This window comes from Phaethon lepturus, unplaced genomic scaffold (assembly GCF_000687285.1).
Source record: "Phaethon lepturus isolate BGI_N335 unplaced genomic scaffold, ASM68728v1 scaffold18840, whole genome shotgun sequence".
NCBI classification, from domain to species: domain Eukaryota; kingdom Metazoa; phylum Chordata; class Aves; order Phaethontiformes; family Phaethontidae; genus Phaethon; species Phaethon lepturus.
In genome coordinates, this window is record NW_010511398.1 from 15,608 (window position 1) to 32,004 (window position 16,397).

At 39.6% G+C, this 16,397-nt stretch overlaps 1 protein-coding gene across 1 annotated transcript in view; it reads right to left on the reverse strand.

The window, feature by feature from the left end:
* Positions 1 to 4,105: 4,105 nt before the first annotated feature.
* LOC104618347 (N-chimaerin) overlaps positions 4,106 to 16,397 on the reverse strand; it is a gene marked incomplete at both ends in the record, with an annotated part of 28,654 nt that continues 16,362 nt past the window's right edge. Inside the window, one exon of the mRNA XM_010283921.1 lies at positions 4,106 to 4,394. Within this exon, the coding sequence (XP_010282223.1) occupies positions 4,106 to 4,394 (289 nt within the window). The remainder of the gene's footprint in view (positions 4,395 to 16,397) is intronic.

The following is a 16,397-nucleotide window of genomic DNA, read 5'->3' on the forward strand; positions in this document are numbered from 1 at the left end:
ACACGCTATGCAGTGGATTACGTTCTCATGCTTTTCCTAATAAAAACCGCATCTTAAATCACAACACAACAGAGTCTCTCGCAGGACTCGGGGGTATTGTGATTTGTGTCTTACAACCCTCATCTAACAATTGGTACTATAAATTAATTGCTGAAAAGAGTGGGGAGCAAATAAAGTATTATTAGTGCCTGCTGGAAGGCATTTAACGCAAATCTGTGGTGTTCCCTGCTACTGCCCCACACCAAATTCAAGGCTACGTGAAGTGCTATTCCATTCTCAAATTTGGGATGTGTTCTCTGGCTGCCCAAGTTCCTCCACTTGATTTTATGGCAGAGAGCAAAATTACATTCCCACAGCTGTTCCCTAGGCAGAGCCTGTGTATCCCTCCTTTCCTTTTTCTGAAGGGTTTCTCTTTCATACACCACCCACACAGGACTGGGCAACAGTCGCAGGCACGAAGTTCAGATTCAGATCAACAGCCTCAGAGTCTTGTAAATCTGGGAATGCATCTTGGCTCAGGATGATAACTGTTCAAGACTCAGACTTCTTCCTCTCTTTACAGAGGAGGAAGCATACACTGTAGGGAGAAGCTGTGTGGCTACAGTATAAAACTGATAAAGACACATTAATTGCCAAATACTGTACCGTGCAGAAATTTTCATCCTCATCATGGGGCTAATGGGTTAAAGTTGTAGCACACAGATTTTGCTGTTTGGATCATAAGACATCATTTTTTTGTGTTGGATTTTGGACTATTTTCTTTGTGTTCTTTGTTAGAATTGTCAGTATCGATTCAGTGATATTCTTTTTATGTTGGACAACAGGAATCACTCTGCCATCCTTCCCACCAAAGAGAAAGAAAAACTACTGGACCTATTTATAAATGTCCTACAAGAAAGCTTCCTTATATCATGATTAAGGGATTCATAATAAGGTAAATGCGTATCAGTAAGAAACAGGAACCTGCACAAAAAGGATAAAAAGACCTTCTGAGCAATTTAGTAGAGGATATGTATATTTTTCTTATTTCATTATTATTATTTTACCAAGGAAAGCTTATAAACTAGCAGAGAGATTGAGTCTTCTGTTTAAGTGGAGATGTAATCTCTCCTGTGCTCCTTGCTGCTAGCACCTTAAATTTTTGTAGTAGGTAGGCTTTTAAAAAAGCCAGAGAAGTATTTCCTGTCATCCAATACTCATGCTTTAAATGCCACTTATTTGTCAAACAAGTATCTCTCTCATGTTTTCAATGTTTTTTTATAAAATTAACCACCAGATGTGATTCAGTCACCTGCCTGTACAGTCCTCCAGCTGGTCAGTTACATTCAGCCCACTCAGTCTGAAACAGTTCTCCCAGGCTGTCAAGGTGACAGCTTTAGTGGGCACCCGAGTAGCCAAGTCCTCCAGACAGCGATGGGAGACACTTGGGAAAGCTCTCCGAGGTCTCCTCGCCCCACCACTCCTACACTGCACATAGCCACCACCTCCCATGAGACATTTGGCAAAGCCACCACCATGTCTCTCCCCCTTCCCATGCTCCCCACATCCTGTGATTTACAGAGGAGGGAGAAAGGATTGGGCAAGCCTTAGCTGGACGCTGGGGCTTGTTCCAAATGCTGAGGTTGCTACGGGGATTGGGTGTTGGTCATGGGGCTGAACGCCTTACTCCCCTTGGAGATTTGCTGTGTGAAGTGACACTCGGGACTCTCTGTGTCATCTTCCGGCAACGGCCCTGAGAGGTGTAAAAGCAGCAAAGACATCACCTCTGTAAACAGGATCACACCATGTCTTCCCCACGTAGTCACAGGTAGTAATCGCAGCTGGATAATGACTTGAACAGTAAACTGAAACCTCCACATTTAACTGTACTATGATGTCTGTGTGCCTCATTGTGTCCACAACAATATGGTTCCAAGACAAATAAAGAGAAAAGGCACAAAAGCCGGGCTTCAGGCCAGTAACCACCACTGCTGTTGAACTATCATAGAATAGTTTGGGTTGGAAGGGACCTTTAAAGGTCATCTAGTCCAACTCCCCCTGCAGTGAGGAGGAACATCTTCAACTAGATCAGGTTGCCCAGAGCCCCATTCCACCTGATCTAGAATGTTTCCAGGGGTGGGGGATCTACCACCTCTCTGGGCAACCTGTGCCAGTGTTTCACTACCCTCATTGTGAAAAATTTCTTCCTTATACCTAATCTAAATCTGCTGTCTTTTAGTTTAAAACCATTACCCCTTGTCCTATTGCTGCAGGCCCTGCTGAAGAGTTGCTAAACATACCTGCAACTATATTGCAGATGAAGCCACTTTAGTTGCTTACAACTTCCAGACAAACTGGGTGGGATGCTGCAATTATATGACTAACCTCTCTAAAGAAAATTTCGATCTGTGAGAAATGTGTAATAGTTCCTGAACTATTTAATGAAAAATGTTTCAAAACAATAGGCATACCTTGTTGATGAGCCTGACATAACACCATGTAATCGATGGAAAAAGCAGCATCCTTCAATAATAATAATTGAAATCCCTTTACTACGAAAACTTATTTTCATCCGCCTAAAAAATGTTGTGACAGAACAGAGTTCTGTTGTCACTTGAAAATTGCCAAATGCAGGAAGAGTTAATTTTACCAAAGAAACCCAAAGCAGTGACTTCCAAAATTCTTACAGAAGGTTGTTACCCCGGCTTTGCATTATAATGAACTGTCTATGATAACATGCAAAAAAATCCTTTTGAAACAGCACGCTGCAAGTCAGTGGCTGTCAGGAACTATAACTGGTAACTCACCCCTCTACTACTGGTAGCTAACAGGCAAGAAATTGGATGTTTAACGTAGCCAGCTAGCATCCATATCCCCACCGGTATTTCTTTTGTCAAAAAGATCTGATAACAGTGAAGGTTCATACTTTAAGCTAAGTTGGGTGCTTCATCTCTGAGCAAATTCAGTGCAGGATGACAGACTGCTGGAGAAGGATTTGAAGGACCAAAGCTGTGAGCCTCCTCTCCCTGTGGCCTCTGTACGGAGCTTAGTTTCATTATAACAGTCATGTGTGCGTGTGCTGGAAATTGTCAGTGAGACCTTTCCTCCACCTCAAGAAAAACTGAAATCACAGACATATTTCTGACTGGAAAGACAAACAGATGATCCCAGCTAAGATTAGCATTCCTTCTAAGCACTATAAGCATACTAGATATTCCTAATGCCATTCTGAAGTTTGTGAAATAGGGGGGCATATCAGACTATTATACATACATTAACACCTACACATTAAAAAAGACTTTCATATGTCAGCTTTTCAATAAACAAAGTATTTAGTTTAACATGATGGAATTTACATTATGTTTTCTTTTTAAGTTTAGTCTCTGTCACACAAATGAAGTTTCAGGCAGCTGCTTTGTCTGCCTGATACATTCCCAACCTCCTTTAATATTTCTATTTTCACTGGTTCTAAGATTTCTTTTTTGTTCATTTTTCTTTTATAATCCAGGACACAGTTAGTTCTCAGCTGATATTGCAACTCTCTGAAGAGAGCAATCCTTCTTTGTAAGTCTGACTGAGGCCAAAAATAGCTCTGTCAGCTTCTGACAGGCTGAACTTAGCCAAGTGAAATGTTTTAACATTTTATCATCTTAATGAGCAGGCTTATTTATAATGTGGACAACTTTACTGTCATTGTATGCAGACTGCTGAATAGATTATGGAATGCATTTGTTTGGGGAATGCTGAATATATTCAGAAATATAATTTTTGAGCAAAGGGCAGTCGTCTTAGATACCATAAACAATTTTGACATTAAATACTCTTAGTCCGTTTGAAATAAAGGAGTGGCTTAATGGTAACATCTATAACTGTGGAAATACCTGAAGAAAGGAACCTCACAATGATAAATAACTAACCTCCAAAACACAGACATTTGCAATATGCAAAAATTACCGTTAAAAACCCCTACAACCAGTTTAAATATTACTATTAATGCAATACTAGAAATATATATGTAGACTAAATATCTACGGATACCTTTAGCTCTTTACAGTAGAGGGGGAGGGTTTACAAGTACAAAATAAAAAGTCTAACAGAAAAAAAGTGTGGGTTAACAGTTGCTTACCCTCTTTTCTGCTACCTCATCCTCTCCTGTAGACTCTTTGCCATCATGTTCATCTCTCAGGGTTGGCATGTGTTTTTTGTGTGCTGGCTCTCTGTTTAAAGTTGTATATCCTATGTGTTCATAAATTGGATTTATTGTCATCTTGGCAATGTATTCAGCTGCTTTCGTTTCAATATAAAGAGTAATCAATCCATCTGTCACCAGGTCATGGATGGACTCAAAACGTTTCTCCCCAACAAAGTGCTTTCCATCGTAGTAGAGTCTGAAGTTTCTGGTTTGACTTCCAAATCTGCCTCAATGAAACGGGAAAGTTTTTTTTTTAAAGAACAGTAAGCAGAATAAAGAAGATTAAGCAAGCCTTTGCAAACAACAAAAAACACTTTATCGCTTAAAGCTGTGTCTATGCTCTGTGTCTGGTCCAGGCGAGAATGAAAAACTCTACTACTAAGCACAGATAGGAAGGAGAGATCAACAACAACTGCAGATAGATAGCCAAAACAGTGACCGTCCCAGAAGGAGCTGTTTGTTCTCTTATTCTTTTAGCCTCTCCATTACCCCATGGAAAAACTGAAAATTACTTCACACTCTTTATGGCTTTTTTTAGTACTTTACTACTGCATCGCCGTAGTCAATTTGCTTGGCTCCGATACGAAGAGTTCTCATAATAGAGTCCTCTATTACAGTTGATCAATACGGAGTTTTGATGCCGTCTCGGACCTCTGCGCCCCTGCTTGCTCGCAGGAAGAGGCCATTCAGGGTTCAGCTGAGCTTCAGTGCCAACAATTACACTGAAGCAGAACCGCTGCCAGAACTGGAGCAGCACAGGACAAAATGGCACAAGGGCAAGCATTCTTTATTCCTGGCCGAAGGCCAAGGACTAACTCTTCAAGCTTTGTACAAAAGTCCTTCTGTGTTATGCTTGTTAAGTCCTGAGCTTCAAGCAAATCTTTGTAATATACAGGATATATGATGTGTAAGCTATCTGACACAGGCAATTCTGCACTCGAGGTGGAACAGGATTCTGATACAGCCTCTTAGCAACCATAAGAATGCAAATTTTACCTGAATATTACCATGTTTTCAAAAACTGTACTTTGAATCTGCAACAATTTTCTGCCTGCAAGCAATTTAAACGTGTGAAAACACACCAGTGTTTGCACTTGGCAACAACCAGAGCGTTTCCTGTGGAGAAGATGGAGGCAAGAAGCTGCTTTCACAGCTTACTCCAGTGTTATTCCTTGGTCAGACAGCAGCAAGGGCGGCTGCTCAGGGTACCGGGCTCCCTTGTGAGGTCAGATCTGCCAAATAAATATTAAAAACTAAATTTGAAAGGATAGATTGCTTTCATTTTACAATCAAATGCTTCATAGGAGTTGTTAAGGAGCAAAGTAAACGCCGGTGCTTTGCTGAAGTGGCTCCTTTTCAATGGGGCCTTGCCAAACAGGGGAAAGCATAATTTTAGACCTTGCCCCAGGTGAAATATTGCACTCCTCCTGCAAATATGGGCAAAACCACTTGTTCTGATGTATTTTTTTTCCTTGTGTTCTGAATCAAAAGGCTAAACCTTCCCATCCCCCTGTCAATAATCTGACAGCGACTGTAAACTTCAGGGGCATCTATTTTTACAGAGCACTCACACGTGAGAGGGCCCTCAGGAATCTCTGTCCTGCTCCGTAAGGAAAGAGGAAACAATTTGTAGGAACTACGTGGGCATTTTACTGGAAATGAATTGGCACTTCTATGCACGTTTTTATGCCACACAAACTAAAAGTTCACTGCATCAAACTGAAAAGCAAGAAATTACAAAGTGACAGCAGAAATACATTTTTACCCAAAGCTAATTTCATCACAAGATGCAATTCTGAGTGAATACAAGTCATTCAGAAAGATAATGTCCTAAGTTACAGCAGAAGGGGTAGGAACATGTTCAGGCTCATTCTTCAAAGCATCTGTCTACCCAGCATAGAGCGCGGCAAACAAGCTTTGACGATGACGCGTACTCCTTGCAGACCCTCCACTGTCAGAGAAGTCAACACGAGCCAAGAGCGCTCAGCACTTCGCAGTGCCGAGGCGAGCAACCTTCACTGTCTTCTGCTGGGGTCACTGGGAATAATGCACGTGGAGCACATACAAGCACCGTGACGTTAAAATTTGACAAGAGAACCCAGTAAGTTCGAAGGTGAAGAATAACGGGCCTTAAATGACAATATGCAATAGAATCACTTTTATTAAGAGATGGAGCAGGCAAACTGCTGCTCTAATCAGTAACATATGCCCTGACGGTACTTATAGCAGAGTTTTAAATGAGCTGAAGGTCACTTATTGCTCTTAGCTTTCTAGAAGAGAAAGTATTACACTAATCTTATCAAGAGAAGATAAGGCACAGAAAAGCTTGTCAGGGCCTATTACTAAAGTACACACAGTGTCTTGATTTTAGTAACAACCTTCAGAGTCTAAAGCATTAATCCTCTTCCCATCAGGGTCAGTAGGTGCCTGGCTCCAGCCCAGCTACCTTCTGCTGAGCAGCCCCTACGCTGTGCGTCCGTTCAGACTGCTGCACATAAAGCATGTCTTCGAGAGATACTACAAGGAATAGGCCCAAAAGTACATAATCTTTACCCCATTGCTCCTGACCCACATTTCAGCACACGAGCATCTCATAGACAACATTCCACAGTTTTAATTCGTTAACAGCACCCCATGCCTAAACTCATCTCTCTTGTAAACCTCACAGACACACTGAAACTTCCTCCTGTATGGATCTGGGGAACTGCACATCAATTTCTTTTGGCATGTGTGGCCTTCCAAAGATACATTCAACTTTCTCGGTTTAAAATACATTAGGATAATTTAACAGTTACCACTTAAAGAAAGGTATTTAGAAAATCAAATTACTCTGCAGCAGTGTCATAACCACTTGGAAAAGGTGCTTGCGCATCAGCTGCAAGTGATGAACATTGAATGGTTTGCTTTTATCTCATCTCCCATTTGTTCCAAATCAAACTTTTTTCTCTCTACTAATTTCTTACTGGATATGTTGTGGGAAAATGTATTGTTTTTCAAATAGAATTCTATTAGCAACAAGGAGGAAAAATACCCCAACAAATCCCCCCAAATCAATGAAACACCAATCTCTTACAGAAGTTGTATCATCAATAATGTGTCTCAGAATCCTGTTTTATTTCTTTCAAACTCATTTAAATTTCTTTCTGACCACAAAATGATACTATTTTGACCAAATTACAATACAAATGCAAGCATACATGTCCAATTGCAAATGACCAATTAAAATGTAATCTTCAGTCCCTTCAGTCTTACTTAAAACTACGGTTTGAATTTTTCCATTAGCAAGAATATTTCCTTACATTTACTTTCTATAACGTCACTGCAGCCTGGTTAATTATACATCACCGTGGCAACTAAGTAGAGCCAAGATTTGATATTTCAACTTCCTGATGGTCTCTTCGTAAAGGCAAGCACTAGTACCAGCTGTTTTTTGTTTAAGAAATAGAAAGCAGGACACAGATAATGTATGTTCTCCTTTGGTTTAAACAGGGGAACACTAGATGTTTTTCCAAGAAAAAGAAATAACCCCCTGACATGTCAAACAGTCTCAATTGTGTCCATTGTGCATTTGTTCACAAGCAGCAGGACTACGGATAAAAGACTTTTTTTATTCCAAGTTGTCTGAAAAGCAATTTCTCTGTCTAGTCCCTTTGGTTGCCAGTGCGGCAGAGTGGATAACAACGTGGGAAAATGGATTAAATGGTAGAGCAAATGTGGCTAGTAATAAAGGACTGAGGAGCTGAATTAGGTATCATAGCATGAGAGACACATGCTTCAGACTCAGCCACCTACTCTGTATGCAGCATTCACTGATGAAACAAAAGCAAGAAGTGAAGGACCGAGAGCCCAGCCGCACTTGCTTACCATCTAAGAAGATGGATTTTACAGTCCACATACAGAACTGTACATTAGCTATTCACCTCTCTCACAGGCTACTTTATGATGAGAAGAGTATCTAGACAAAGGCATTACTTAAAATGTGTAGCTGCAACCAGACCACAAAGTTAACGCCCCTCGGGGCTACTCGTGTCCTCATTAGTTTCAAGCGTCTTCAAACATTGAGCTGGGACATCTTACGTTCTGTACGTGTGCCTGAAGGTCACTTGGACTTAATCTTCCCTTGGAGAAAAAGTGTCTTAACGTGCTTTGCAGTCAGAAGGTAGAAGTCTCACTTAAAATTAGGTGCCAGAATTTCACCTCTAACTTCTGAAAACTCTCAACCAACACCTGAAACTAGAGTCTTGACAACCATAAAGAGACACAGAAATATAAGCAATCTTGCGATTAGGAATGTCTCCTAATTGTGCCGTGTTCATGTGGTGAAAGAAAAAAATTATTCCACAGATCCTCTTTTGGCAATTTCCTTGTCAAAGAAACACAAGTCTGGCATGCTGCCAAAACCTCTTCTATACGGTTATCCCTGAAGGTCTCCAACTCCTGAGGGAAGCTCATTTTTGTTTTTGGTGGTGGTTTTTTTTTTATTATTATTTACTGGCAACAACATTTCTGAGGATGGCCAGGGAATTGTGAAACTTGCCATCTTCCCAGAGTACCTGCCTAACAAATAGCATCACCTCCAAAACCTTAGCAGTAGTTTACAAGAACACAATACACCTAAATGAAATCAAATGCATTAGGGATCGAAAGTAAAAGGTGCGTTTTATACAAGTGGAGACAAAAAAAATCCTCATCATCTGATATGGCTGGGAAAGGTGGTAGAATACAGTCACTATAGACAGTTTTCCTGTGCCATTTGGAAGAGCAGCATTGGCTGGCTGCCTGTTGCTTGATGAACATTAACTAGGTATAAAGTTATCCCCAAAACCTGGTCAGACCCATGCGCTGGATGAACGCATGATAGTTTAGTTTATCATAGAAAAAGTGTGGCACATCCTTCAGAAAAGAAAATAAATGCAAAATTGGAACGTGTCTACCCCATGCCAATGCAGACACAACCTTCAACTCACTCTGTCTAACCAGGATCAAGTAAAAAAATTCAGAGCTGGTGCTGGATCATTGATAACAGCCTCCTAGCAGTCTCTCTCAATTAAGACTGAAGACTGTTTACCTGCATCACTGCCCAGCCTTTCTTGTCCAAAAGGGAAGGGAAACAATTCTGTGCAAATAGCATGCTGCAGTGAGGACCAGAGCAATGGCACTTTCCCGCTTTCCTGTGGATCATGAGCACTGCCAGGGAACGACATAAGTGAGGGAGAGACAACTGCTCTAGGGCATTGGCAGCAGGTAGCGGCTGCTGAAAACGATGAAGACTGAAAGTGTTATCAGCCCTTGGTACCTGTAATGGTGTGTTTCACAAATAAATCTAACAAAATAAGAAAACTCCTCTCTTCTATCAGTGTCTTATTTTACTTTTAACAGTTTTTAACAGCTGATTTTCACCATCTCAACCTCTGAACAAATGTCAGCTGACCAAGGACCATGTATGCTATTAATATGCAGTAAGACCACTTAACACTTCAGATCACTTTTCATGTTCTTGATCAGGCTTTTATGATTAAGACACATTTGACGTCTATATACACAGGAGAAAGCAGTAAAAGCCTGGTATCTTTTCTTTAAATGAGAGCAGTATTTGGAAACCTATGTCTACATGCCTGGAATAAACACCTTCTGGAGATGTTACTAAACTGTCACAGTTTCATATTAAGCAAATAGTTATGTTTCTCTACCAAAAATTTTGAAGAGATGCTCTCCAAGAGTTAATTTTACAGTGTGACTTCATGCTACTGAGAGCTTTTGTATTACTTTAAAGCAGAACTGTGTTTTAATTCTTCTATGCTGAAGTATCAACTCTCACCAATGTCTGCTCAGCAAACTTCAAAATGTGTGTGCAAATTTTACTCTGCCTATGTATAACATTTTAATTTTAGGTCATATATGACATTGGTTTTCTGGTACATCTGGAAGTAGAACAACATCAGATCTGTAACAGAAATTCCACCACAATCATGTGTAGTATGGAGAGAGAACTGCCACAGCATAATGCTCAGACATGTTAATTTTTGTTTCACTTACAGCAGCTTTTCCTACAAGGGTTTAAGTTACTCATGACTGTCACATTTCTTTTTTGCTTCTGCAGGTTCTCTCACATTAAAAGCAACTTGCTCTTAATTTATCTTACTAAGACAATATGCATATTTTAATTCAGTATATCAAGGAAACCTGAGTGGAAGATCCCAAAGAAATGTCCTTATCAAAAACAGCTTTGTAAGTGCAAATAGGGTCTTTGGAGAGCAGAGTGGAGAAATACTGTTTTTGTTGTTGTTCTTGCTAATGTACACTCTACAGGTTGTTGTTCAAGGTCTCAAAGTTTATATTAAAAAAAAAAAAAGTATTTTTAAAATTTCCCTTAGATTAAAAATAACTACAGTAAGATTTCTGTTCCAGAGAGATTTTGTCAAATCTGATTTGCTTTAAGCCACTGTTAATCCCAACCTTACAATGCAGGTTTACTTAACTTACTTAAAGGAGTAGCTTTATACAATTTGCTACTTACTTGTTTTCTCAATGTATTGTACCTCTGATCTTCTAGTAATTACGCACCACTTTTTTGCAAACAGTGAGATGCACCAGTATACTCATCCTGCTCTCTAAAATGGTTTTTCCTCCAAGCTGCATTCCTTAACAAAAGCATAATAATGCAAAATGAAATGGTTCCTGTATATGGAATAGGCACTGTTAGAATTTTGGGGGCTCATCAATAAAGACTGATAGCTTTTCTATTATTATATTCTGTTTTTCTAGAATACAATTTCTTCCTTCGTGCAAGTGCAGCAGTAGGTGGGGCAGACCTCAATTTATTACTGAAACTGTTACAGTTCATTTACTCATCTCAAGTTATAAAAGAAATATAAGATCAGCTTGATTCTCTTCCTAGCACCTATCAAATCAGGAGGAACTATACTTAACTCAGCTGAGCAACATTAAGTATAAAAGAGGGAGAAGGAAGAGGAAAACTGGGCCAGATAATATTTATTGCTGTCACTTGTCTTAGTGTTTGAATAATTCATAAATGTTTTGATGAAAACAATTACGAGATTAAACAACAATATGAGGCTATTGTGTGTTATTTTGAAAACATATTTATAAAGCATCCATAGTATCTACAGCAGAAGGACTTCTTTGCTTATTGATGAAGCACAGGAAAAAAGTTTTTTTCTCCAAACACAAAAATGTATAAATACATATTTTAAAAGCATACAAAAGAAGAGGCCAACCAAAAGGACTAACTTGAAGATATATTTCTATCTAGCATTTTCTAAAAGCAATAGAGCAAAAAGGCATTCCAGGTGAACCTCCAGAAGACAGAAAAGATATGTATTCTTTTGGCAGGGAGGGAACAGGGGAGAAAAGGAGAGCACAATGTCCATGTACTCACAATTTAATCACCAACTGATTGCATCATAATTTGACTTTTTATCACTTCAACTGCAACAGGGCCTAGAAGCTTCAAACCAGGCAGAAATAGCCCAGTACAACACAGATGCCTGCTCAGGAGCTGTGACTGGGGGTACTCTGAGAGATGGGGTACAACTTTCGGTTTGTCTGGGCCATTCTGAAGAGATCCTAGACTTCCTAGGCACGTGAGACAATACGGGGAAAAAAATATCCTCTCTAATGGAGAAGTGAGGCATGCAAAACTTAAAAGCCTCGAGCCAAGTCGTATGTGAAGCCAAGAAGTGAGCCCAGACCTTCGAGCCCCACCGCAGTGCCTGACCACAACACCTCTGCTGTGCACCAGGTTACAGCAGATCCTCGTGGCGCAGGAGCTACAGTCGGAGGGGAAGGACACGGCACAAAAGGAACAGGAGCTACGTGCACTGAGCACAGACAGCTCTTGGACAAGTTACCAAAAAGTTCACGATGCCACCAAAACAGAGAATATTCCTCTGAGAAGTGCTGAACTTACACGAGCAGGAGAAAGACTGCGGCAAACTGAATTGCCAAAGATAAATTAGACACTCTAGCCAAAAGAAAACAGAGCTGACAACAACAACAGATGGGAAGAGGAGGGAAGGAGAACAGGAACACAGCGAGAAGACGTGAACCATAAGGAAAAAAGCATTCTAGCCTGTGGGAGGGCCTAGGTAGCTAGTTAATTACTCATTAAGGTTAGTAGCTATTTATTATTATTCTAAACACTCAAGTGAAGCCACCTCAGTAATGCCCAGGTGCACTTACGTAAGGCAGATGACACACAGGACAGCTGTGCTGTTTACTGGTAGCTGAACCTTCCATGTTATTGACAAAGTAACAGAGTATATTATTTAGTATGAATTTTTATATAGGAAAATAAACTTCTTTTATATAGAGGTCCAATTGTTTTCCTTTAGAGCAGAAAAGCAAGCTCCAAAATTTATCAGCACACTTTCCCCTGGGGCTAGCACTAGCTGGTGCGATGTGCCCAGGCAACAGAATAACAGCTTTAGTTTCAGCAGAATTTAAGCCTTCGCAAAAGAAATACTTGAGTCTTCATAAGAAAAAAAAAAAAAAAGCCCAGCATATTAACTGGCATACCTGTTGTGTCAGCCTGTTAAAATAGCTTTATGCATGAACTGTTTCTTTCATCTAAAAGAAGCTGCAGATACCCGAGTGGCCAAATTTTGAAACTCGCGTGAATTCTGTGCCTACGGAAGCGTGACGGGCTAAGCCTGGGGGAGAAGGAGGAGCCCCTCCCTGAGAGCTTCAGCCAGCCCGGAGGAAGGAGTGCTCTTTTGCCATTTGATCCAGAAAAATGAAAACTGATCAAAGTGGGTCAGGCTGAAATCTATTTATCCCACAGACAGGTTTCATCACATTTTGGAGCAATTCTATTTAACCCAGCTAAGCTTTAAAGTTGGTGTGTGTGCGTGTATATATACATATATACATTTATAGTTCTCCAGGTTTTTCAGCTAGCAACCAAGGAATATTGTGTAAATATTTTAGATATTTTAGAAAGGTATCTAGAAACTGAATTCAGCCCTTGCTACTGCCAATCACTACATTTGCAAATCAGGTAAAAAAACCAGACAGATAGAAAAATATGCAAAGGTTAGTCTTTAGAACGGTCTTTATCATTTTTTTCCTACCAACTAACATGATGTCAGAATACCGTTACCACGGTAAAGTGAAGGGATGCAGTCAGCTACTGTTTTGCTGGGCTCCTTCTGACTACTTATAGATCAGCTGTGGATTCAGGATAAACTTTGACCAAATTGTGATACATTCATAATTAGAAAAAAAAAGGTAATTTAGCTATTACCACATAAAAGTTGTTTCAAACAATTCTTCTTTCCCCAGTTCCTCTCCCAGGTCCCAGCCTGTACAACGAGGCTTTCTAGCAGAATGCAGATGCAGTTTTAACCTCTGAATCCAACAAGCCTTTTGCAGATGTTGAACTTTACATGCATAAGTAATCCCACGGCAAGCAAGGCATGTTCAGGAAGAGCACTACACGCGTGTCCCAAAAGAGCCCACTGAAAATGAACAGCATTTGGCTACCGAAGCAATCGTCCTCTGAAATTAAAAAGGTTTATTTTCAGCATTATGCTCTAACAGCCCCTCTGTCTCCTTTTTAAGTGCCAGTGGCTAGTTTCTTAACGCAATTTCATAATTTAGGGAGAGAGAACGTGTATCAATTTCTTGCACAACACACGTAGTTGGTCTACTAAACGAAGGTTTACTAATTTTTGACTTTTATTTTGCCTCAAGAATTCTCTCCAGATGCCACATAATCTTGCATGTGCCCTAACCCTCAAACATAAAGAAAACATGACTCATAATCATGGCTAACATTATTACCTTTTTTTTTTTTTTAAATCATGCTGCAGAACCTTATTTCGATTCATTCTCAGTATCACAACAATAGAATTTGCAGGAAGGGAAACCATGGTAACCAACTAAACGTGCTACAGCAGATATCTGCTCAAAAGAACATGCAGTACCATCACACTTCAACGCCTACTGCCAGTACAATCGCTACCCATTTCCTCTTTATCCTCACCCTAATTATTAAACAAGCTCTCGACCACAAAAGGCTACACTGCGAGCCGTGTCTCATTGTTACTGTCATTTGCTATAGGTCCTAGCATTAAACACTGTACTGCTGTTTTGCCAAATTTCAAAGCAGATCTAATACCTCCAGGAGTTAATGTGACATTTTCAGTTCTTTTCATCTGTTTGGAACATCTAATTAACATTACAATGTATTTTATATATTTTTATTGTCACAGAGACTTGCTGATATGTATGGACACACATACATACCTACGATAATTTTCTCTTGTAGTGATTTTTTTTTAAACCTCGGGGTTGCAACAAATTTTCAGTGGCATTCTCTGATTAATTAATTAGTAAACAATGGTGAATTCTGCTGTGTTGTTTTTTTTTTTAAATAAGCTATGAGAAACCACATCCATTATTAAGTACAGGCATTAAATATAATGGGGTTTATTTGTGTTTATGCTTCATTCTCTTTTATCCAGTGTCTGAACTGATACAATTTCACAGCCTGCCTTAGGCTCTGAACATCAATTTTATTTGAAGGGCAGCTCTGAGTATTTAGCCGAACTCACACACTTAAATCAACATTTAAGTCATTTTCTTTTTCCCTAAGAACATACTTCTACCTCTGTTACAAATTCTGAGAAATTTGTTTTCCAAAAACAAAACCTCTTTGTTTCAAGTTGAGACTTTAAAAGGTAGTCCATCTTAAAAAAAAAAAAAAGTCATTAATTGTATAATAATGGATGAAAATAGACAAAAATAGCTCATCAGAAGATGATCAAAATGCAGCTTCTTAAGTAAGTGGAAAGCAGATTTTACAGCAATGCACCGACAACTTAATAACTGAAAAGTTTTTTTGGGTAAGAATCACTTTCTGCCTTATATAAAGAAGAAGAAATATTCAAAATTTGTACTTTGGACTCAGTTAACTATTTGATAGCATTGCACTAAGAATATTTGACTGCCTCGGTTAAGCCTGCAAAAGCTATTATTTGTCCTGTCCTATATGTGGTCATTTAATCAGTGCTAGGCTATGTCTGTAGCTATTGCAGCTCAGGAACAAGATCTGTAGATTTACTAAAGCTAGTTCTATAAAAGATCAGAGCTCCACAGTGGTCAAAAATTCATTTATTAAGGTTTAGAGAAAAAAGAAAGAAAACTCCATGGCCCACTTCATCCTGAAGAGGATGTGCAGTCCTGGTCCCCTCATCTCCAAAAGATGATCACAGAGTAAGAGAAAAGCACAGATAAAGGTGACAGAGATGATGAGGGGTATGGAACAGCTTCACCACAAAACCTGAATGTATAGCTTAGGACTCATCGACCTGGAAAGAGTACAATAAGGGGGATGAGAGTGACATGGAAAAGGTAAATGGAGATCAATTGTTCACTGTTTCTCAGAATACAAAAACTAGGGAGCATAAAATAAAATTGTGAGATGGAATCTTCAGAAAAGGGATGCTGCTTCCCATAAAACCTAGTTAAGGCATGGAACTCATGTTACAGTGGCAGACAGAAAAGTCTACACGGGTTCAAAATTGTGCTCAGAAAGACACTAGTCAAAAATCAGAAATCCATCAAAAGCCTGAAAAAATAGCAAAGATAACAATTCTGTTCAGAAGTCCCTGAACTGCAAATTTTCAGAGGCTGGGAGAGCACACCAGAAAACTACTACTACATGTTCATCTTGTCCTTACACTATTCTTTCAATGGCTGCTATTAATAACTACCAAAGAGTGGATACTGGACCGGACTACAAATTGGTCCTTTGATCTGACCCAGTGTGTCCATAGTCAGAGAACTTGCTAATGCAGTAACAGAGATATATAACTGGGCAGAAACTCTTTGCAAACAATTACCCAGACCTCTTCCCAGATCTGCCCGTTCTGTGATGACTTAAGGCATCCCTTAGGATAAATTAAAAAGAAGTGAGATGCAGCAGAGCCATGTTAGGGTTAGAACGGTCCATAAAAGAACCTTCATGCACCAACCGCATTGGCATTCTGTGCATTTTGGCTGTAGCTGAAGGCTGTAGCTTAGTGCGATTGTCCAATCTGTTACAGATTTCACAAAAACATGTTTTTGGAACTGTGAATTCTGTCTGCCTGCAAAGGAGTCATGATTTGTGGTGTTAACAGTTTATTCTTTATCTTCTAGAAAGATTAAGTTGTTTAACAAACGAAAATCTTCAGTGCAGAACAAAGACAGTCTGAGTGTC